A 24322-nucleotide genomic window follows, 5' to 3' on the forward strand; every position below is an offset into this window, starting at 1 on the left:
TGTAGCAGGAAATGACTCTGAATCTGATATATGCATGTGAACCTCATAAACCAGGGATGGCCAACCTGCCCCGAGAAGGAGCCAGAATTTACCTGTGTACATTGCCAAAGAGCCACAGTAATACGTCAGCACCCTCCATCAGCTCCCCACTGCCTGCCAGCAGCCCTGCTGATCAGCACCTCCCCCTCTTTCCCCATGCCTCCTGCAGCATGCAGGAGGCTCTGAGGGGAGGGGGAGGAGCGAGGGCATGGCAGGCTCATGGAAGGGGGCAGGAAGGAGTGGGGGTTTTGGGGGAAGGGGTGAAGTAGGGGCAGGGCCTGTGGCAGAGTCAGGGTTGAGCAGTGAGCACCCCACCCCCACAGCACATTGGGAAGTTGGCACCTGTAACTCCAGCCCCGGAGTCGGTGCCTATGCGAGGCACCACATATTAACTTCTGAAGAGCCGCATGCAGCTCCGGAGCCACAGGCTGGCCACCCCTGTTATAAAGAAAAACTACCCTGTCTCTGACAAAATGTGGACTGTGTTTGCAGCAGCCAAAGTACATGATGAGACCTTGGCAAGAGTGATAAAAGCTATAACAGTAGGTTGGCCTGGACACCATATACCTAGTCCATATTTTCACTTCAAAGAAGAACTTTCAGTGATTGATGGTATTTTGTTTAGAAGCAACTGAATAACTGTTCCCAAAATATTACAGCCTGACAAGCTTATTAGAATCCATGAAGGACATTTAGGAAATAAAAAATACAAAAGAAGGGCCAGAGCTGTGTTGGCCTCAAACGGGTGAAAAAAGCAGTTAAGAAATGTGAAACATCAAAAGTTACAGCCTAAGCCTGTGAAAGAACCTATGCTGGTACCTCAGGAAGCTTTAGAGGCTTGGTATAAAATTGGTATTGATTTATTCAGATATGCAGGTAAAGATTATGTTGTGATTTTAAACTATTACTCACGCTTTCCAGAGATTACTTTACTGGACAACACCATAGCAAAGCATGTAATAACACGCATAAATCAATATTTGTTAGGTATGATATTCCTTCAATGGTAATGTCAGACAATGGTCCACAATTTGCAGGATATGAATTCAAAAAAATTTGTGAGATATTACGGGTTCTGGCATATTACAGCAAGTCCTAGATACCCACAGCCAAATGGTCTAGTGGAGAATGGTGTAAAAATTATAGAGAAGCTACTAAAAAAAACAAACGAATCTAATTCAAATCCTGACTTAGGCTTGCTTAACTATAGGCAGCACCCTTGAAACATGGATTGTCTCTAGGGTGACCAGATGTCCCAATTTTATAGGGACAGTCCCAATATTTGGGGCTTTTCCTTATATAGGTGCCTATTATCCCCCCCAACCCCACCCTCGTCCCGATTTTTCACCCTTGCTATCTGGTCACCCTAATTGTCTCACGCAGACGTTCTGTTTAAGAGAAAACTAAAAACTAAACTGCCTAATTTTGTAGAAAAAGATGTTAAAAATGAACATGATGTAAAAGGATTAAAGAAAGCTGATAATGAAAAACAAAAAAATGTACCATGGCAGAGTAGGGTGGCCTGTCACACATTCACAGAACACACGCCAGTACTTCCAGGAACAGCATACGCCTTCCCCTTCACAGTGAAAGCGAGGTCTCACCTCACAGGGGAGCTCCATTTTTAAGAGCATGCTGCCTTATCCCTGCCGGCACGACCTTGTGTGTCTGATTCCCGACAAAGCCACATCTGGTTTTGTCTGAGTACTGGATAGGGGACAAACCCTAGAAAAACAGGCAGTATCAAACTGGCTTAATCAGCTTAAATCTGGGGAACCTCCCTTATAGCAAACATTAGGCCTGTGTTGGCTTTAAACTGGCTTAATCCATAGCGTGTGAGATCTGACAGGCTAAAGATTCCCCTTCCCACCCCACAGACACAGGGCAAACCTAGAAGATAAAAGGTTAATGTTACAATGTTACATGTTGCAAAACTGCATGAATATTTTCGAAATAAACTATTTCAGGAATGGGGGATAGTTCCTCTTTTCCATCCTCATTTTCTTCACTTTTTTATGTATATATTTGGCGGGGGAGGGGGACTAGGGTGGAGTTGCTTTTATGTCTCATAATTATCTACTTCTGGTCTGAAATGAGCCATCACAAGACCGGTTGAAAACTTCCCCTTCCCTCCACTACCTTCTGTGTGGTATTTATCTCCAGGCTCTGGCTCTCAGCCTTGCCATCTCATCAGACATCATTAAGGCTCCTCATTTGTGTTTGACCAGCTCAGAATACAATTTGTTCTTCAGTAGAACGGTCTCCTATGCTGGTGGCTGCGTGTATTCCCTGGAGTCACTGGTGGGGACAGTGAGGTTCTGGGAGAGGCCATGGGCCCAACGGGGAAATCCAGCCCAGGAACTGCAGGTGAGAATGGGGATTTCATCTCACTTTGTAGGGCGGGATGGATTGAAATAAGGATTTGGGAAGGCAATGGAGAGGGAGTGATAGAGGAGAGAAGTTCTGGGGAAAGACCATACAGAACTGGGGGAACAATGGCTGGAAAGGATGAGATAGAGGGACAAAGAGAATGGAACCAGGAAGTAACAGGGCTGGAGAATGGCCCAAAGGAATTGGGGAAGGGATAATGAAATTATGAGAGAAAAGCAATCACCTTCTGTCCATTTCAATGATCGCACAGAAACAATGTCCAAGAAGGGGTGTCAACCTGACCCCATTAAATGAACCAGTTGAAACACATTTGGATGATTTCAACCATAAACATTTCCTCCCATTTCTACACTCTTACTTCTCATTACAATGCCAACCTCTGACCTTACTAGATGCTTTGAAGACTGGTCATGATTTTTTCACTGTAAACAACCCAATTTTTACCACTTGTATTTGTCTCCAACTTTGACTGACTTTTATAAACAATTCTATATAACAGGCTGAGCTGGACTTTCATTCCTTTGGGCAACTTAGGGCACTGACCTGTGAGTAACAGTCCAGGAAGAGAGAGACATATGTTACATATACACCGCAAATGAAGGGGTGATTGTAGGGCATGTAGACATGCCTGTGTGGACAATTGCAGCAGAGATGCAGTGGCATGGACCCCAGCAGAGGCTAGCAGTGCAAGTACCCACCCAGGGTCCCCAGTGGGCTTGTACTGGGACGGCTAGCCTGTGCTGAAGCCTACGCCACCCAGTCCTCGCTACCACTGTTACCTGCCCCAGCTAGATTAAAGCTAGCACAGGTATGCCTTCCGCATGCTGCAATCACATCTCCATTTGCGATGTAGACATACACATAGGAGGGAATATCTACACTTTGAGCTAGGGGTGTGAGTCCTAGCTCAAGGAGACATACCCACACTAGCTTTGTTTGAGCTAGTGTCCTAAAAATAGATTACCTGGAGCAGTGCAAGCAGCAAGTGGGGGTAGCTGCCATAAGTGTGTGTTCATTAGATATGCTAGGTATGTCATCAGGCCCTCCTGCTGCACATGCCACCATGGCTACAGTCTACTTCTAGCACACTAGTTTGATCAAAGCTAACACAGGTATGTATCCTAAAGCTGGGAATCACACCCCTAGCTCAAAGTGTAGACAGATCCCTAAACAGTAAGGAAAGGTGGATGGGGAGAGGAGAGAGAAGGGAGTACAGAGGATAAACAAAAGGGAAGTAGAGAAGATGGAGGTAGAAAGATGGGATAAACAGGGAGAGGTGGGCAGAGGTGGAGGAAGAGAATGCAATGAGAGAAAGGAGGAGTGGCTGGGGAGATAGAAGGAGATATATATGGGGAGAGGTTATGGGGAGAAAAGGAGGTGTGGGGGACCAAGCAATGGACAAGAGAAGGAATAAAGGGGAAAGAAGAGGAGAGACAAGTCTTGTGGGTAGAGAGAAAAAAAGAAAGAGGAGAGTTGGGGGACCCTGCACTAACCCTAGCTCCTGTAACTGAGCCACTTTTAATTGCAGGCTTCTGGGTCCAGGTGTAATTCTCGGAAAATTCCTCACATCTGTCTCAGGACACTGTGTTGGAATCAGGAAAACAGGGGCTCTCCTGCAATTTTATCTTTGGGAAGGGTATGTGATTCCTGCTCTTACCTTATGTATTTCAGGCCCCACAGAAGAGAGGAAACTCTGCCTCTGGCTGAGCCCCTGGGTCATTCTTGTTTGTGTTCTTGTCCTCAAGGCCTGTGTCATCTCCGGCTGCATGGGTGGGTTTTGAATTCTGTTTATTTGGCTGCATTGCAAAGAAAAAGTAAATGTATAAAACAAGAAGGGATTTTATTGCTCTCTTTGGGGTCTGTCCTCCCTGCTTCTTTCCTTTTTCCCATCTTACAAAAACGAAAAGGATCTTGAGTAAGATAGTGGCTGGTAAATTTAGAATCAGTAAAATGAAAGGCTTGTAAACTCAAGCTGTGGAACTGCCTGCTGCAGGGAATCAACCAAGTCTGGTGCCATTGCTGGATATAAAAAGGGCAGCATAATAAAGAGAAAGGTAAAAAACCCTCAGGCATTAGGGGATAAATGATCTCTATAGGGGCCAGAAAGAACCGTCCCTCCTTTCCCCCAACCTCAAAGTGGGACAGGTAGCTAGATATGGAGATATATTATTATTATTAAATTAATATTTATTTGAGGCATCTAACACCAATCTCTGCAAGAAGCCTGATGCAGGGCTAGATGGAACAATAGTCTGTTCCTCTACAGTTAATCCATTGCCCCATCCCACACTCTGCCTATTGACACAGAGAGAAAAGTTTCCCCTCCTGAGTAACCAGCACCACTCCCCACAGCACGCCTGTGTTTCTCGGTGGTTTCTGTCGCAAGTGTGATGAAGCCCATTATCATTTGTGTGCGGTCACTGGATCTCCCGCTGCCTTTGCTCACCCCTGCTGGTGGTGGGAACCTTTACAGTCTTGGCAGGAGACTGAAGGCCCCCCCAGGCTCCAGAGGAAAGGCAGCTATGTCAGTGGGGAGGTTTCATTATTTTTCTGTCGCTGTTATTGGGCCTTTCCCTCCTGCTGTCTCAGACACAGCAGCATGGACTGAGGAGCCAGTGCAGCCAGGCCAGGCTCTCATACACTGCCGGGAGCTGGGCACAGGGGTGCTGTAGGTCATGGTCTGCAGGGTGTGGTGTGGGTCACTCAGGAGGATACACCTCCCTCCCTGTCTGACCCTCAAGTGCCAGGGGCTGCTGAAAGTGACACCTTTTGTGTAATATGTAAAAAATGCTGCTCCCTTGTGGAAATTAAAGAGCGAGCAATGTATTGCACATCAATAGCAGCGTTTAATCTGGTGTCCATGTCAAATCCCACCTCAGGCAGCTATACACTGTCTCCTGGAATCCCCCCGGCAGGTCCATTTGGGTTTTCACTTGATCTCTGCTGTCCTGACCTACTCTTTGTGTCATTAAACAGCTGCCACATTTCACCCCAGAGGCAGCTGATTTTCTGTGATTGGGGAAGCATCTACTGTAGATACAGTCAGTAAAGAGCTGGAGCTTCCTTCCAGAAGAAATTGACTGGAGGGAAACAAGTTGTTGTTAGTGTTACCAGGTCTGTTGAGCCCGGGGATTACTCAGTGTTGCCAACTCTCATTATTTATCACAAATCTCACAATATTTGCTGTTTTTCTTAAAGCCCCAGATCCTGGAGTCATGTGATTTTGCAGGATCATAGCATAGCACTCATTTAAAAAATAAGTTTTTAGCCCTCCTGGTTTCAGAAAAAAACTCAAAAACATGACCCTGAAAGGAGCAAAGCCCACAAGGCAAATCATAAGATCCCATAATTTATTATGTTATAAAATGTCATCATCTGGGGGGGAAGCGTTCTGATTCATGATGTTTGAGCACTTGGGGTTGGCTGTCCTGCGCTTTAAAGCAGTGGTTGGTGCCTCATTAGACAAGAACTAAGAGACAGCCTAGTCAATCCAAAGCTCCCCCCACTCAATAACCAACTCTCACGACTTTATTGTGAGCCTCACAACATTTGATTTGGATGTGGCTCATGGGCCGTAGTTTGCCACCTCTGCTCCTCCCAGTTCCCTGAGTGTTGGGGATTTAAGGGTAGCCTGGTTGATATACTCCTCTATAAAAGTCAGAGCAAATTTCTATGTTCTCTTTATCCAAAGAGGTGCATCCTGGGATTAATATTGCAGGATTGTTATGGCAGGAGTCACCAGATGGTGCTATTATTCACAGTTTTACAAGTTCTTTTTTTGTCATGTAATCATTGTTCAGCTTTTGAAGAAATGATTTTCATAGAGTTTAAGGCCAAAACGGATCAACTAGTCTGACTTTCTGAATATCACAGGCCATTGAATTTCACTCAGTCATCCTGGTATTGAGACGAATGACTTGAGTTTGACTAAATCCTATCTCCCAGAAAAGCATCCAGTCTTGATTTAATGACATCAAGAGATGGAGAATCCACCTCTTTCCTTGGTTGTTTGTGCCAATGGTTAATCACCCTCTCTTAAAAACGGTGCCTTATTTCCAACTTAAATTTGCCCAGCTTTAATTTACAGTCACTGGTTCTTGTTCTGCATTTCTCCACTAGGTTAAAGAGCCCTTTAGTACCTGGTATTTTCTTTCTGCAACGATACTTAGACAGTATAATCAAGTCACCTCTTGATCTTCTTTTTGATAAGCTAAACAGATTGAGCTCCTAAAGTGTCTCTGTAAAGCTATTTTTTGCACTTTTGAATAATTTTTATGGCTGCCCTCTGCAACCTCTTCAATTGATCAACATCCTTTATAAAATGTGGAACAAAAGAACTGGATGCAATATCCCTGAATTGGTCTTGCCAATTCTGTATATGTGGCATATTGGAAACTGTGTTAAAATTACAAGCCATCATTTTAAGTTATATGGGATTTCCTGGACCCAGAGCCGTCCCCTGGGTATGGCGAATCGGGGCAGCAGCTCTGAGCCCCGTGCTTTGGGGGGCTCCACGCTTCAGTGTGCATGTGTTGTGCAGGGGGCACTAGACCAGCCCGGGGGGGTAGGATTAGGGGTTCGGGGGGCCAGGCCAGCCCAGGAGGGTTAGCAGGGGGCCTGGCGTCAGCAGCGGGGGTCGGGCCTGCACTCACCGGCAGGAAGCATGCGTTTTATTTCTTTTTCTTGCTCACCCACCGCCGCACCAGCCGCCAGCATCCTAGCTCCGCTGGAACACGCTAGCGCCAGGCTGACCCCATCCATTGCCCTTCTGCCCCAGACCTCTCCCTTTTTCGGGACCCCTCAGCAGAGGGGGCCCCCTTGCCCCTAGCACAAGTGCTACCCTGTGACTGTCGATTGTCCCTCGCCCCCCAGCACTGGTGTTCCCTCCCCACACCAGATTTAACCTATAGAAAAAATGTTAAGGGGGGCCAATACAGGCTGATTTGTCCCAGGCTCCGTACCCCCTTTGGGATGGCCCTGCCTGGACCCATTTGCAGGCTGGGGAAGCCATGTGATCTAGGTCCCTTGTGGCACTCTGCAAAAGAGCCAATCTGCGGTGCAGTGTGATGAGCTGTACCTTTCTGCCTTCAATCTGGTCTCTCTGTGTGTTTGGTTGTTGTGTGGCCCTATCATTGTTTACCAGTCAGCCAATCCTTGTGTCACCTGCAAATTTTATCACCAGTTGTTTCATATATACTTCTAGATCATTGATGAAAATGTTGAATAGCATCAGGTCTAGTCCTGCTCCCTGTTGAACCCCACTAGAAACACCCCCCGCAATGGTAATTCTCCACTGACAACTTCTTTTTGAGATCTGCCAGTTCTTAATTCATTTAACATGTGCTTTATTGATGTAGTACAGTGCTAGTTGTTTAATTAACATGTCATGTGGTGCTAAAAAGCTTTGCAAAACTCTAAATATATCTACACAGTTACTTTTATCTGCCAAACTTATCTAATCAAAAATAAAATCAGATGTGTTTCACAAGACCTACTTTCCACAAAGCCATGTTCATTGGCATTAATTCTATTATTTTCCTTAATTCTTTTATTGGGTGATGCCCATATCAATATTTCTAATATTTTTTCTGGGATCTATGTCAGGCTAACTGGCCCACAGTTACCCAGATGATACCACTTGTCCTTTTTGCATTGAATTGAATAGCACAACAGCACTCTTCCAGTCTTCTGGAATTTCCTTGGAATTCCAAGATTTACTAAAAATTAACACCAGTGGGCCAGAGAACTCCTCAGCCACCTCTTTTAGGACGTTTTGGTGCATGTTGTCTGGGCCTACTGATTTAAAAATGTTAATCCCTAGTAACTGTTGTTTAACATTCTCCTTAGTTACTAATGATCTGGAAAGTACATAATATTCATGTGATATAAATGCATCATCCTGCTTCTTTCCAATGCAGAACCAAAATATTTATTGAATATTTCTGCCTTTTCTGGAGAATTATTAACAATTTTACCATCTACACATAGTAATGGACCTATACCGTTCTTAGGAATTCTTTTGTTCCTGATATACTTAAAAAACATTTCTTATTCTCCTAAGCCTTGTCAGCCATGGATTTTTCCCTGATGTCTTTAACTTCCCTTAACATTTTTCTATATGCCATAACTTCTAATTTATACTGATTTCTATCTACTTCCCCTTTCTCCATTGGTTTTATATATATATTTTATTCTAATTCCTGTTTTCACTTGACCTCTTAACTGGAATGGGCTTTTAAGCAAAGTAGTTTTCTATCACAATTTCTGAATCATGGGTTTTTGGCCATCTAATAAATTCTCCTTAAAGAACTCCCAATTTGCATTCACAATTTTCTGTCTTCATTTTTCCTCCCAATCAATTTCACTCATAATCTTCCTCAGGTTTGGGAAATTAGGTCTTTTGAAGCAGAAAGTGTGTGTGTACACATACACACACATACACTCATAACTGGTTGGGACTGTCTTAGGTTTGCCCACAAGGAATGTAACTGGGGCATGATCACTGGTCCCTAGACAACCACCAATTTTCAGTTCAGTGATAATTCATCTTCAGCTGTTCATGGTGCTGTCCAAAATGTGTTTGGTGCAATACCTTTTTTGTTAGAAAATGATCATCCATCATTTTTAGAAACTCTAATGAGGGTTACTACTGGCTTCCAAATTGAATTCTCCCCATAACAACACAATTTTTCTTTCCACAACTTTACAGGAAGGAGCAATTCATCCTGTTCCCTAGTTTGATTTGCTGGTCTGTAACTGACTCCCATCCATACCTCCTCCTGGGTTTTGTTAGTTATCACATTGATCCATATACATTGACGATCTTGTGGTTTTGAGTTATTAATAACTCAAAAGCAGGTAATAGTATCTTTCATGTAGAGTGCCACTGTCAAATTCTAGGGTTCAGTCCAAACCAGTGGTGGGTTGTGTCAGCACTTGTCCTGCAACCCTGGGTGCCTTTCAATGCTTTGCAGCTGTAGCTCACAGCCTAGGATACTCACAGCCAGCCTGCAAGTATGCAGATCACCCTGAGTGTCTGTGTTCAGCCATCCCTGGTTCAGCAGCTCTGACTCCAGCAGCCTTTCTACAGCCCCATAGCCACCCTCCAACTTCCACCAGCCTTGGTTACTACTTGCAGGGTGACTCTAACACACCCCCATCCCAAATTTTTCCTGATCCTGTGTGCCCTGAAGTGTCCTGCTCTCTCTTGGATAACTCAGGAAAATAATGTTTGTTTGATCATTTAAAGAGACAAAGGTACATTACAGCTTATTAACTTAACTGGGATAAATACACCTTCCCCTCAAACACAGCACTGAGTTGGTTTATAATAAACACAAAACAAATGTATTCACAATAAGACATAGGTTAAGTGATGCTAAGCAAAAGGAATAAAGTTAAAAAAGATCCCAAATGAATAAAAATGAAAACACATATCTAAAAATCTAAAACTTAATATAGCAAGGTACAATCTTTACCTAAGCAGCTGTCTCACCTATATTCAGTTCCCAGAGACTTCAAACCCACCCCGCCTTGGTTGAAGGATCCACCTTTCTTGGCTTGCAAGAGCCCCAGGCCCTTGTATCTGTCCAGTGATCAATGCCAAAGATAATTTCTGTCCTGGCTTATATCTTCCAAAGTTCAACAACCTTGTTTCAAGAGGCAGGAAGACCTTTTGCTGTTCTTCCCTTCTTGTGGACTTCCCATTTCCCCGCTGATTTTCTGTGTAAGTGGGGATTCCATTATTTTGGGTCACACTTTGGTTATTTTCATTGGGGACAGGTAGATATCTGTGACATTCCATCCTGTCTGGGAGAGACCTGTTTCTTCCTTTGTTTGGACACACACTTTAAAGCATGAAATCAATGAGTATTCATAATCCCTTATGTTCTGCTAATACAGACATTGCACGTTGATATCAATCACTAGTGTGTCATAGGCTTTCATAAAATATCTCAATCAATAGACTTTCATAATACAGTAATATTATACCCAATCAGTTGATACATAGCTTATCATTTGAGGTTCAGGTCCCTTGTCTTTATAGCTCAGATAAAGTTTCTCTTCCCCGCTTGTTAGCTTGATAGCTTTGTTTACCTAATATGAAAATAGACCTTCATTGTCTCTGCCTGATGACCAGGCTGGTCAGAGAAGCAAACACATTCCTTTGTCTAGGGCAGACCTGTTTACTAAATCCCTCTTACATGCCTGGTTTATATACATTTTAGATATAATTCCAGCCTATCTATTCATAACTTTTAATACACACCATATACTTACATCACCCAAGACAATTAATGATTGGTGAATTATTAGTTTTCCAATGACATGTTATGTGACACCTATTAGACACAGATTATGACATCAGTGAACTGGGGTACACTGAACTGCTCAGGCCAGCTGAAATTTATTACCTGTTACCAGTGAGCCCCTTGCCCTCTGGCATTGGGACGCTGTGAGTGTCACAGCCACCCACCATCTTTCTTACCCACTTGATCCTTCTAAACAGGTGATAACTAGTAGTTTTAACATTCCAGGCATGTGAAGCCTCCCATCAGGTTTCAGTAGTGCCAATTATATCAAATTTCTTCTCATCAGTGAGATTTTCCAGATCCTCTTGTACATAACCCAGGCTCCTGGCACTGGTACATATGCAATTGAAAAAAACACTTCTCTTCACATTTTTTGCCTCCTCCGTTCAAGAAGTTCCCAACACCTTGACTTTAAGTTAGACGTTTAAACATTTGTACTGTGTTCGCCCCCTCAGAAACCTCCCCCATGTGTTGTTAGTTTTACACCCTCCTGACTGCCAGCTAGTCTCCAACCCAGAAGATTAGCCCCTCCACCACCTGTGAGATGCAGCCCATCCTGTTCGGACAGCCCCTTCTCTCCTTGGAATGTGTCCAATGTTTCACAACACCCAAAGTTTCAGCTTCACACCGGTCTCATAGCCAGTGGTTCACCTCCAGTATGCTCTGCCTTCCCGTGCTTGTGGGACTGATGGGATCTGCACCAAGGTTAGTTCTGGGATGCAGGTTCTTTTGGGGGCACCGTGGCAAACAGCAAGAGTTTTCTCTCTTCCTTAATCTGTGCACCTCGACTCAATTCCTGGGGCAGAGCTGCTTCCTGGGACATGATGTTGGTGTTTGCCCTGGGAGCTCTGGAAGAGGTGATTTCCTGAAATAGTGTACACATGTAAATAGGCTAAGAAAATACCCAGATTCAACAACACTGAAGGCCCCAACACCTGCTACTGCTCAGCAAGGCATGACGATGTTAATGAGCTGTTTCCTGGCCACACCCACGTCAACCCGCCCCATGTGGGTCAGACACTGCTCTTGTTTGCCTTGTTGACCAAGATTGTCTTGCACCAGTCAGTCGGTAGAACTGTTTACCACTGGCAGCAGAGAACTATATCCACTAGATTCCCTTGGTCCACTTGCTTGTTTACCCCCTCAAAGAATTCTAATAGATTGGTGAGGCATGATTTCCGTTTACTAAAACCATGTTGACTCTTCCTCAACAAATTATGTTCATCTATATGTCTGACAATATTGTTCTTTATTATCATTTCAACCAGTTTGCCTGGTACTGAAGTCAGCTTTACAGGCCTGTAATTGCCGGGATCACCTCTGGAGCTCTTTTTAAAAATTGGCATCACATTAGCTATCCTCCAGTCATCTGGTACGGAAGCTGATTTAAATGATAGGTTACAGGCTACAGTTAGTAGTTCTGCAATTCCACATTAGAGGTTCTTCAGAACTTCTTGGGTGAATATCATCTGGTACTGGTGACTTATTGCTGTTTAATTTATCAATTTGTTCCAAAACCTCCTCTAATGATACCTCAATCTGGAACAGTTCCTCAGATCTGTCACCTAAAAAGAATGGCTCAGGTTTGGAAATCTCCCTCACATCCTCAGTCATAAAGACTGATACAAAGAATTCATTTAGTTTCTCCGCAATGGCCTTATCGTCCTTGAGTGCTCCTTGAGTGCTCGATCGTCCAGTGGCCCCACTGGTTGTTTAACAGGCTTCCTGCTTCTGATGTACTTTTTAAAAAATTTGCTATTATTTTTTGAGTCTTTGGCTAACTGTTCCTCAAATTCTTTTCTGACCTTCCTAATTGTATTTTTACACTTCATTTTCCACTGTTTATGCTCCTTTCTATTTTCCTCACGAGGATTTAGCTTCCAATTTTTAAAGGATGCCTTTTTGCCTCTCACTGCTTCTTTTACTTTGTTGTTTAGCCAGAGTGGCTCTTTTTTGGATCTCTTACTATGTTTTTTAATTTGGGGTATACATTTAAATTGAGCCTCTATTATGGTGTCTTTAAAAAGTTTCCAGGCAGCTTGCAGAGATTTCACTTTTGGCACTGCACCCTTTAATTTCTGTTTAACTAACCTCCTCATTTTTGTGTAGTTCCCCTTTCTGAAATTAAATGCTACAGTGTTGGGCTGCTGTGGTGTTTTTCCTGTCACAGAGATATTAAATGTAATTATATTATGGTCACTATTACCTAGTGGTCCAGCTATATTCACCTCTTGGATCAGATCCTGTGCTCGACTTAGGACTAAATCAAGAATTGCCTCTTCTCTGGTGGATTCCAGGACCAGCTGCTCCAAGAAGCAGCCATTTAAGGTGTCAAGAAACTTTATCTCTGCATCCCGTCCTGAGGTGACATGTACCCAGTCAACATGGTGATAATTGAAATCCCCTATTATTATTATTATTATTATTATTACTATTATTGAGTTTTTTATTTTAATAGCCGCTCTAATCTCCCATTCACAGTCACTATCACCACCCTGGTCAGGTGGTCGGTAATATATCCCTACTGCTATATTCTTATTATTAGAGCAGGGAATTTCTATCCATAGAGATTCTATGGTACAGTTTGATTCATTTACAATTTTTACTTCATTTGATTCTACGCTTTCTTTCACATATGCCAATCCGCCACCAGCATGACCTATTCTGTCTTTCCAATATATTTTGTACCCTGGTATTACTGTATCCCATTGATTATCCTCATTCCACCAAGTTTCTGTGATGCCTATTATAACAATATGCTCATTTAATATGAGGCACTCTAGTTCACCCATTTTATTATTTAGACTTCTAGCATTGGTATACAAGCACTTTAAAAACTTGTCTCCTTTTAGCTGTCTGCCATTACATGATGTAACTGAATGCGACTTTTTTTCATTTGACTGTTTCTGATCAGACCCTGCCTGTATTTTATCATTTTCCATCCTCTCGTCCTCACTAGGACATAGAGATTCTCTATTAATAGGTCCTTCCCAAGGGATGTCTGAACCACATGTTCCTCCACACCAGTCGGCTTTCCCCCAGCCCTTAGTTTAAAAACTGCTCTACGACCTTTTAAATGTTAAGTGCCAGCAATCTGGTTCCATTTTGTTTTAAGTGGAGTGCATCCTTCCTGTATAGGCTCCCCCTTTCCCAAAAGTTTCCCCAGTTCCTAATAAATCTAAACCCCTCCTCCCTACACCATCATCTCATCCATGCATTGAGACTCTATAGTTCTTGCTGTCTAACTGGCCCTGCGTGTGGAACTGGGAGCATCTCAGAGAATGGTACCATGGAGGTCCTGGACTTCAATCTCTTACCTAGCAGCCAAAATTTGGCCTCCAGGACCTCTCTCCTATTCTTCCCTATGTCATTGGTACCTACATGTACCACAACCACTGGCTCCTCCCCAGCACTACACATAAGTCTATCTAGATGTCTCGAGAGATCCGCAACCTTCACACTAGGCAAGAAAGTCACCATGCAGTTCTCCCGGTCATGGAAAACCCAACTATCTATGCTTCTAATGATTGACTTGCCTATTACTAATACCTGCCTCTTTCTAATAGCTGGAGTTCCCTCCCCCGGAGAGGTATCCTCAGTGGGAGAGGATACCACAACATCAACTGGAAGGAGGGTCCCAACTATGGGATTGTTTCCCTCTTCTCCAATTAGATGCTCTCCTTCCCTGGGACCTTCATCCTCCTCAACAGCACAGAGGTTGTCAGACTGCGGGGGGAACCATTCTATTGTGTCCTGGAAAGTCTTATCTATGTACCTCTCTGTCTCCCTCAGCTCCTCCAGTTCAGCCTCTCTGGTCTTCAAAACCTGTACACAGTCTCTGAGGTCCAGGAGCTCCTTGCACCGAATGCTCACATATGCCATCTGCCCATAGGGCAGGTAATCATACATGCAGCATTGGGTGCAATAAACTGAGTAGCCCCCACTCTGTTGCTGGACCTCTGCCTGCATTCTCTTTTTACTCCTGCAGCTGGTTCCTTTTGATGTTGTTTTGTTTATATCAATGGGGTGGTTTGGCTTTTAAGTTTAAAGAATGTTGCATTCTAGCCTCCGGCTCTCCCACTGAAGGAATGCCCCCCCCCCCACTCTCCCAGATCAAGGAAGCTGAGCTACCCTATTCTCTCCTATGGGAGATTGTTTGGGTATGTATGAAAATAAAGCAAACCCAAGTAGGAGCAACCATACTGTGACAGTTCTTGGCCAGGAGATGGAGAAGAAATCAGGTTGTATGTGGGAGCAAGAGGAGGGAAATATTGTATCCATTCTCTTTTTTTCTCTCCTTTACCAGTCACTTTCCTCATGGGAAATCCAAGCTGTGAAATGCACAAGGCCCTGCCCCAGGGTTCTGCAGAGTGGCACTGTGTCGTGGGGAGAGATGAAGGGAAAGGTCAGTGACACCGAAAGAGAAAGGAAATCACCCCTATGTCAGCGTTCTGGGCTAGTGGCCTGATTCACACCCAGGTCTGGACTGACAGAAAACAGTGACAATGGGCTGCAGGGATTCACCCCTGAGGAGAAAATGAAGTCTGTACAGAGGGGTTAAGTGAGGGCTAAGGAGAGAAATAGCAATGTTCTTCAAGCACAGGCAGGGTGTAAACAAGTAGGATGGGGAGGGGTTAATTGAGAATGGTCAGAGAAAGGAGGTATAATGGGAGAAAAAGAAGAGCAATTCAGGTTGAGGAAATATTCTCTAACACTAACATTCCCATATCCATTAGACTATGGATGTCTTCCCAAGCGAAGGGGTGGAAACTGTATTAACTGAGTCATTTTTGGCTTTGTCCAGTTGAGAATTTAAAGGTATGTGGTTAGAACATGTCAGCCAACATGTTAGTCTACCTTGCCTTGTCCACATTGGGCTTACTGACCATGTTAGCTAATGTCTTCTAACAATACATCAACCCCTTCAGAGTAAACTGGAGGGAACAATTCAACATTGTCCATAGACAATGGCAAAGATGTCGCTAGTAGGGATTTTCCATCTCTAATTATTATGATTCCTTCTCCTTGGGTTTCTCTTCCCTCACAGGGCGAGTCTGGACATGCTGCCCCTTGGGCTGGGAGCCCTTTCAGGCCAGCTGCTACTACTTCTCTAAAGACATCATGAACTGGGATGACAGTGAGAGGAACTGCACAGGGATGGGCTCCCACCTGGTCGTAATCAACACGGGAACTGAGCAGGTATCTTTGCTGGGGGTCAGACTCTATTGGGAATTCAGTGCCCAGCCCTAGAGGAGACCTTCACACACACACCTGCTCTTGAGTTTGAGTGAGTAGTTCTGGCTCCAGGGTCATTCAGTCATGGGCTTCCTTAGCCATCAACACCTCCAGCACCAGACTCACAGTCCCCAGAGATTCCTTCCTGGCTGCTACTGTCTGCTCAGTAACTGAATCTAGTGAAATTTAAATTGATTTTTTTTTATCCAGGATTTCATTTCCAATTATGTAAAAAGAACAGTTATTGGAATCAAAGTGGAGAATTACTATATTGGTCTGGCTCAACAGAAGAAAGGCCAGTGGCACTGGCTGGATCTGACTCCATATAACAAGACAGCAGTGTGAGTACCTTTTGGGATAAAGACTGTCCAGCAGATTCACATACAGTATAGTGGTTATGTGTGTGTCTCAGAGAGAGATCTCTGTCACCTACTGGAGCTAAATGTTTCTGGTCCAGCAAAGGGAAAGTTTCTTATGGCATCATGATGAGCAGCTACAAATCCATTTTAGGGACGAAGGGGAATCTCTCTGGAGGATTCATTTCCACCACTCTTCCATCCTCACCAGTTACAACTCTTTCCCCTGGGTCACTCATAATGATATGTCTGACGTCTGACACATCAACTTCTCCGTCTTACAGGTTCTGGATACCTGGGGAACCAAACAACCTCAGTGTGGAGAAATGTGTTGCTGTAGATACATCCCAAAAGGAGAACATGAATTGGAATAACTTCCCTTGTATCATACCATCTCATCGAATTTGTGAAACTGCGGCAACAAGTATTTGATGAAAAAACCCCTCATGGATGTGAAATCAGAGAGCGAGCCCATCCCTCACCATGGGCAGCTCACAGAGAGATCAGATTGGAGGGTTTGTATCACTGTGAGTCCGGGGCTGTATAATATGCAGGAAGGTGGGGGTGGAAGTTACCGTGCTCAGTGGCATGAACTCACCACAAAAAAATATTTTGAAAAAAAAATATAAACTTCTGAAAATGACTAAAGTGGAAAAACACCAGACTTCAGCCAAGCTCTGTTTATGATGTCATAAAACTCCCTGTGACATCACCCAACGAGTCCAGTGGAGAAGGTGGGTTGAAAACGGGAGAACCAGAGGATTTGCCTTAAAGTGTTGAAGGGAGAGTTGCTATTCACTGTATTAATTCAGCCAAGTGTTGCTAAATGTAATAACTTCCTTTGGGCCCAACACATCAGTCCCCAAGAATGTGTGTGCTGTGAATGGGAGAGTGTTTCATCATGTCCATGTTGCTCTGGTGGCTGCTGGGTTTAACAAGAGATTCAGCTTTCAGGAAAAAGATGCAGGAGTAAAGGTCCAAATCTCAGAGCTCTTTGTTGTTCCAACCTCACTGGAAACATGTGTCTGTGCTTCCAGCTGGGACTGTTTAGAAGGCCAACCAGTTCCTTATCCCTCTTCCAGATTTAACTTCTTTTGTGATGGAGCAGAACAATTTATACCCCAGAGCAGTGGTTCCCAAACTTGTTCCGCCGCTCGTGCAGGGAAAGCCCCTGGCGGGCCGGGCCGGTTTGTTTACCTGCCACATTGGCAGGTTCGGCCGATCGCGTCTCCCAGTGGCCGCAGTTCACTGCTCCAGACCGAGGGACGTACTGGCCACCGCTTCCAGCAGCTCCCATTGGCCTGGAGCAGTGAACCGCGGCCACTGGGAGCCGCGATCGGCCGAACCTGTGGACACGACAGGTAAACAAACCGGCCCGGCCCGCTAGGGGCTTTCCCTGCACAAGCGGCAGAACAACTCTGGGAACCACTGCCCCAGAGAAAGGACAGGTTTTCAATCAAGAGACTGATCCTAGACCAAATCTCCTAGAAATGGAAAGGATCTATAAGCCCAGTTCTTTCCCACTGCCCTGGAGCTAGTGCTGGATTGTTGCTGGTCGTGCATTCTCCACATCTTTGTCTAATCCTAGTTTTGAATGGCAGGAGCAATGGCTCTTCCACTACTTCCTCTGAGGAGACCACAGGTCTAGATCTCATTGTTGTTGGGTTTTGAGGCAGAATGTCGGACGCTCTGTATAAAGTTTTCTTTGTATGTGTTTCACCTAGTGCTGTCCCATCTCCTACTGCTTACTTCTGACTCTTTCTGCGTACGATTCCCCTCCAGGAATTCCCTGCTTATTTCAGGACTGTGTCTACTATTGTGTTTATCTTAATTGTTTATCTTAATAAAGTCAAGATGTAAACAACAGATTCTGATCCAGTTCATTCTGGGAAGCCCATTTCCTGAGAAACCAGCCGTGACCTCCCACAAAGTGCGAGAATCCCAGGGTGCTGGAATGAACTTTTACCCAGGGTCCTTGAGTCACACAGGGCAGGATAGCTCTCGGATCACATCAGGGTGTGTTTACTGTCATTTTCAAAACACAGAAGATAGTCTGGTTAATTCCTATGCCCTGAACCCCAACCTTCTGCAAAGTGACAGGACCACAGTGTGCTGGGATGAAATCTTACAGACAAAAGACCTCCTGATTCATTGGGGCAGCATTGTTAGCTGCCACCTTATTGCTGTTTCAGGATCTCCACACAGCTCTGATAGTGCACCTGACTCCTGACCTTCAGCACAATCTGCTGTGTCAGTCAAGAGCTTCCCACACACAGCTCTGGCAGCGCACCCCAGTCCTTACCCACAGCGCTCCTGCTTCATTTGGAGGAAAAGACCAAATTCTATTTTAGTTTTGGTTTGTGGGCCAGGGTATAAACACAGGACTATATACTCCCCACAGTGCACTGTGGCATGGCCCCCAAGGGCTCTTGAAGGTTTGCCCAGAGATCAAGGGAGTATACGACTTTAGTTACTATATAATTGTTATTCCTGATGATGATTATTTATGCAACATGTCCAGCCAGTGAATAGAGGAGCAGCCCAAATCTCTGTAAATGCCACAGACTGGAACAGTTGTGATTAACAATTCATGTGATCAGTTTTAAATACATTTTTTTTACTACTGTAGGAAAAGCAAATATCTTGGTTGGGGAAGGTGCAGAAAGTGGGATGGATAGACCTCATCCTAGAGACAGAAAGCATTAACTCCTGTCTCATCCATTTCCCAGCAGTCACTGCAGGCTTGTCTCTTTTAGCACCTTCTCCAGTTCTTTGGGCAGAATGTGTGACAGTCCTAGGATTTGTTGTTAATGGGTTTAGAGGAGGAACATCTGATGCTCGTCTAAGGAAAGGTTTCAATATTTACTCAATAACTGTAAACCCCACGCCAGAGGACAAAGGATATGTCTACAGTGCGACCACATGGTGTAGTAGCAGCTCAGGTAGACGTACCTGAGCTAACTTTAATCTAGCTAGCTTGGGTCCCAGAGCAGTATGGTTTCAGTGCAGACTAGCCACCTGAGTTTGTACCAGGGTTCCAGGAGAGTTTGTATAGGCCACACTAACCACAGACCACATGCTACCATGAGTTCTCAGCTCTAGTACCTGAGATAGTCAGATTTAAGATAGCTGGGTGTGAAGGTACAAGGGCACCATTCCTCTGGGGTCAGAGGCCTGCAGCTGTATGGCTAATTAGCCTCAACCACGTCACGTGGAAAAAGACCTGCAAACGTAACTGCTTGATCCTCATAAAAGGAGGAGCAGGAAATGGATGGGGGCTGCAACACCTACCACAGGCTGGGGCAACTGCTGGGAGGAGCAGCTCCAAGAAACAGATGGGAGACTGGGAAAAGTCCTGTTATTGCAAAGGCTCTGAGGTAAGAGCCAGGAACTTTCAGGTTGATGAACTCATGGGGAGGAGAGACAGACTTAGGAAAAGGAACATAACTGTGACACACTGTGCCCTTATGTTCACCACTTTTACAAGACTGTGATAAATTTTGTACCAGGTATGCCTTGTGAGGTAACATGTAAACTTCATAATCTACTGAACATTATTGTCCTAGTAAAATGTGTGTAGAAACATTGTATGTAAAATTATAAGATTTTACTGTTTGACATTGCTGAGACACGCTCCAAGTTTAGAAAAGCAACCCAAACCAGTTCCTCAGGGACAAAGGGTTAGGCACCACCTCAGCCAGGTGTCAACATAATCAAGTGGATAATTACTGGGTTGAGCAGACATTCTTTGGCAGGAAGAAGGATGTGAGTGAGAAATTTACATTTTGGAATCCAACTGGGGGTCCACATCTAAAACAGACTTGCTGTCACCTGAACCCCAGCTGGAGATGATTCTCAAAGAAGAGAAATGCTTTATGAAGGGGGAATAGAGGACCCAAATCACCTCTCTCCCCTACTCACAGCATCAACAGCATTTGAAAGACAAAGGAAGCATCAGTGAACTGGGGCAGAGGTCCTAACTGAAGGAGTTCAGCCAGTAAAAGTATTTGGTAAGAAAAACCTTTGCTTTTCATTCATTTTAGCTTGTTAAGTTAGGTAGTAGTTTGTGTTTTACCTTTTATTTCTTTGTAACCAATTCTGACTTTTATACCTCATTATTTGTAATCACTTAAATCTATCTTTTTTTAGGTAGTAAACTTGTTTTATTGTTTTATCTAAACCACTGTGTATTTGAATTGAAGTGTTTGGAAACCTCCATTTGAGATAATGAAGATTTCTGCATATCATTTTCTATTAATGAAATGACGGATTTTCTATGAGCTTGTACTGCACAGAAGGAAAGAACTGGGCAGTAAAAGATGCACATTTTTGGGAATAAGTCTGGAGACCAGGAACTTGCTGGTCTCTTGTCAGTGTAATTCAGGAGGGGCTTTCTAGAGTACTCATATAATTCAGCTGGGAGTGATTTTGCACACCAAAGGCTGTGTGTGAACAGGCCAGGAGTGGTTGTTCTCATAGCAAAGCAGCATGAAAGGCACCCCAGATTGGAGGGTTGAGAGGACACAGCTGTTCAACTGTCCAGATTCTACCCTGGGGGATATCACAGTAACCTGTATAGATCTGGAGGATTAAGGCTGTGATCCTGTTTTTGTTAAGAAGGCTTGAAATAAAACCAACAGCAACTAATCTGGCTGCAAACTACCTTCCCTGGTGTGACCCGTGGTGCCTGGGTAGCCCTCACTGAAAATGCCAAGGTCAGGGCAAGCTGCAAAAGGGAAAAAAGATACTCCCAAAACTGATGGTTAACACTGAAGTTAAACTCACCAACCAGTCACAAACTTTATTTGTATTCCATCACACTAGTTATCAACAAGTTAAATAAAGAAATCATACAGCCCTCTTACTGCATTCCAGTTCTCTGGCTCCCAGTCATCACCTTGGTCCAGTGAGAAGTACAGTGAGAAGTTATTTAAAAAACTCTGCTCACTATACAAAATGTTCTTCTGAACCCTAAAGGGCCAGCCACATTGCCAGGTCAATATTAGATTAGATCTTACCCAAAATACCATGCTTCCAGCCAGTTTTAGTGTCTAAAACTATAGGTTTATTACAAAGAAAATGAAAGAACAAGAAGAGAGTTGTTAAATGGTAAAGCAATCAGATACATACAGAAACTTCAAAGTCCATATATCAGCTATTGGTGAATTGGTGACACCATGATCAGCTTCAGCAATGGAACCCAACCGACAGCAATATACAAGAAACCCACAGATCACTACACCTACCTTCATAGATCCCCAAACACCCCAAACACACCAAGAAATCTGTTATCTACAGCCAGGGACTCAGACACCAGGGAATATGCCGGAATAAGAGTCTGTTCTGATCTGGTGGATCCAATCTCCCTCTCTCCCTCTGGTTAGTGCTTCAGCTTTGTTTACATCTGGTCAAAAAAATGTAGAAACATCTTCACTCAAAAATTTCAATGAACTTTTGAATTTTTAATCAGCATCAATCACTTTATGAGATGGTTAAAACCAGTAAAAAAAAATTGAAACATTTTTACAAAAAAATGTCATCCACATTTTGAAAAACTGAATGTTTTTCACCAGCTCTAATTCTGTTATTCCTTTGGAACTCTACTGGGTGGAGGCCCTGAGCCAACCCAGGACACGCTGGAGGGATTATATCTCCCAGCTGGCCTGGGAACACTTGGTAATCCCCAAGGAGGAACTGGAACCTGTTGCAGAGGAAAGGGAGGTCTAGTCCTCCCTACTCTCCATGCTGCCACCATGACCCTCACCAGGAAAAGTGGCATAAAGGAAAAAGAAGAAGAAGGGACACAGTTTCTGCATACAGAGTCTGTAAAGATTTTAAAAAGAACGAGGAGTACTTGTGGCACCTTAGAGACTAACAAATTTATAATTCAGCAGAAGAATTGGAAATAATTTGCAAACTGGACACCATTAAATTAGGCTTGAATAAAGACTGGGAGTGGATGGGTCATTACACTAAGTAAAACAATTTCCCCTTGCTTATTTTTCCCCTACTGTTACTCACACCTTCTTGTCAACTGTTGGAAATGAGACATCCTGATTATCACTACAAAAGGTTTTTGTTTTTTTCTCCGGCTGATAATAGCTCACCTTAACTGATCGCTCTCATTATAGTGGGTATGACAATACCCATTTTTTCATGTTCTCTGTATATATATATATATATCTTCCTACTGTATTTTCCATTGCATACATCCGATGAAGTGGGTTTTAGCCCACGAAACCTTATGCTCAAATACGTTTGTTAGTCTCTAAGGTGCCACATTTCAGAGTAACAGCCGTGTTAGTCTGTATTCGCAAAAAGAAAAAGAGTACTTGTGGCACCTTAGAGACTAACCAATTTATTTGAGCATTAGCTTTCATGAGCTACAGCTCACTTCATCGGATGCATACTGTTGCATACAGCATGCATCCGATGAAATGAGCTGTAGCTCATGAAAGCTGATGCTCAAATACATTTGTTAGTCTCCAAGGTGCCACAAGTACTCCTTTTCTTTTTAAGGTGCCACAAGTACTCTTCATTCTTTTTGCTGATACAGACTAACATGGCTACCACTCTGAAACCTGCAAAGATTTTGGGAGCATTGAAGATGAAAGAGGCTAGACAGGTTACTCCTGGGGGAATTCTGTCCCACTGCATGCACGCAAATTTCATAGGCCATGCATACTTTTAATTTTTTGCAGAAAATAGCTTCTGCTGAAAAGTTCCTGCAGTTCTGCCTTTTGCCCACCAGAGGGCACTGTGCAATAGAACACAGCAGCCGCTCATGGCCAGCCCCAGCTATGACAGGGAAGAGAAAGAGCCTGTCTTCTTCACAGCACCTGTTGGGCCAGGTCAGGAGACAGGGGCTGTGGGGAGACAGACAGCATGCAGCTGGTGAGGGGTCAGACAGCGGCTCACAGGGGTGAAAGTAAAATATAGTTCTTACCGGTACGGGTCCCACTCTCCCGCCTCCGGGAATGGGGGGGAGGGGCAGCGGTGGAAGTAAGTTACATTTCTTACCCTAAAGTCCAAACACAAGCAACCCACCTCTCCTACATACTTCATGGATCCCTCCCATTGCATGACTTAGATATAGAAAATAAAGCTACTATTACTACTACCAATACTGTCTGTAATAAAACTTTACCATTGGAATAAGCCTGAAAACTCACTGTCACATTTTTCTCCTTGTCCTCTCTCCTCCTCCTCCAGCCAGGCTGCCGACGCAGCTAGGCTTTGCATTCCTCCGACCCCCGCACTCAGCAGGGGCTGCAGGGGCTCCCCTCTAGCTTGTAGCAGGGAGAAGAGGGACTGGCTCAGGGAGAAGCCTCCCCAGGTATCCTGCTGCCTGCATAAGAACAGTTTAAACTTAGCTGTTCGCTCCATGGTCTGAACCATGGGATTTGGGGCTATTTCTGGCATCCTTGTTAATTTCACTCAGGGTTCTTGCTGGGAGCGGGGGAGAGGGGGGTGTGAGACCAAGGCAGGGGCAGAATACAATAGCCATTTGGTTGCACAGCTTAAATCCAGAGCTAACAAAAGCCAGTGGAAGGGAAAAACTCACTGTCACATTGGTTTCTCTCCTCCCTCCTCCTCCAGCCAGGCTGCCAACAGGGCTAGGCTCAGTGCATCCCCGAACCCCTGCACTCAGCAGGGGCTGCCGTGACTCCCCTCTAGCTTGGAGCAGGGAGCAGGGGGACTGGCTGAGGGAGATGCCTCCCCAGGATGCCTGCTGTCTGCATAAGAACAGTTTAAATTTAGCTGTTCACTCTTCCTCTGAACCATGGAATTAGGGGCTATTTCTGGCTTCCTTATTAATTTCACTCATGGTTGTTGGGGGCAGGGGGTACCAAAGCCTGGGCAGTTCTTTTCTGCCTCCTGGATGAGGCGATCTTCAATAATATAATACACAAAAAATACAATCAAAATCAGGAACCATTTCCAAGTTCAAATCTATCCCATTCCCTCCACAGCAGAGGATCATGGTTG

General features: G+C 44.3%; 1 protein-coding gene across 3 annotated transcripts in view; it reads left to right on the forward strand.

The window, feature by feature from the left end:
- LOC140899075 (C-type lectin domain family 4 member E-like) overlaps positions 1 to 17452 on the forward strand; it is a 41208-nt gene extending 23756 nt beyond the window's left edge. For 2 of the 3 annotated variants that reach the window (XM_073313854.1, XM_073313843.1), the window contains 6 exons: positions 2295 to 2406; positions 4102 to 4200; positions 15049 to 15147; positions 15790 to 15941; positions 16188 to 16318; positions 16618 to 17452. In XM_073313854.1, coding sequence (XP_073169955.1) covers positions 2370 to 2406; positions 4102 to 4200; positions 15049 to 15147; positions 15790 to 15941; positions 16188 to 16318; positions 16618 to 16765 — 666 coding nt within the window. In that variant the 5' untranslated portion in view covers positions 2295 to 2369 and the 3' untranslated portion in view covers positions 16766 to 17452. The remainder of the gene's footprint in view (positions 1 to 2294; positions 2407 to 4101; positions 4201 to 15048; positions 15148 to 15789; positions 15942 to 16187; positions 16319 to 16617) is intronic. The other variant, XM_073313863.1, reaches the window with a different exon arrangement.
- The last annotated feature ends 6870 nt before the right edge of the window (positions 17453 to 24322 follow it).

This window comes from Lepidochelys kempii, chromosome 1, assembly GCF_965140265.1.
Source record: "Lepidochelys kempii isolate rLepKem1 chromosome 1, rLepKem1.hap2, whole genome shotgun sequence".
Classification (NCBI taxonomy): Eukaryota; Metazoa; Chordata; order Testudines; family Cheloniidae; genus Lepidochelys; species Lepidochelys kempii.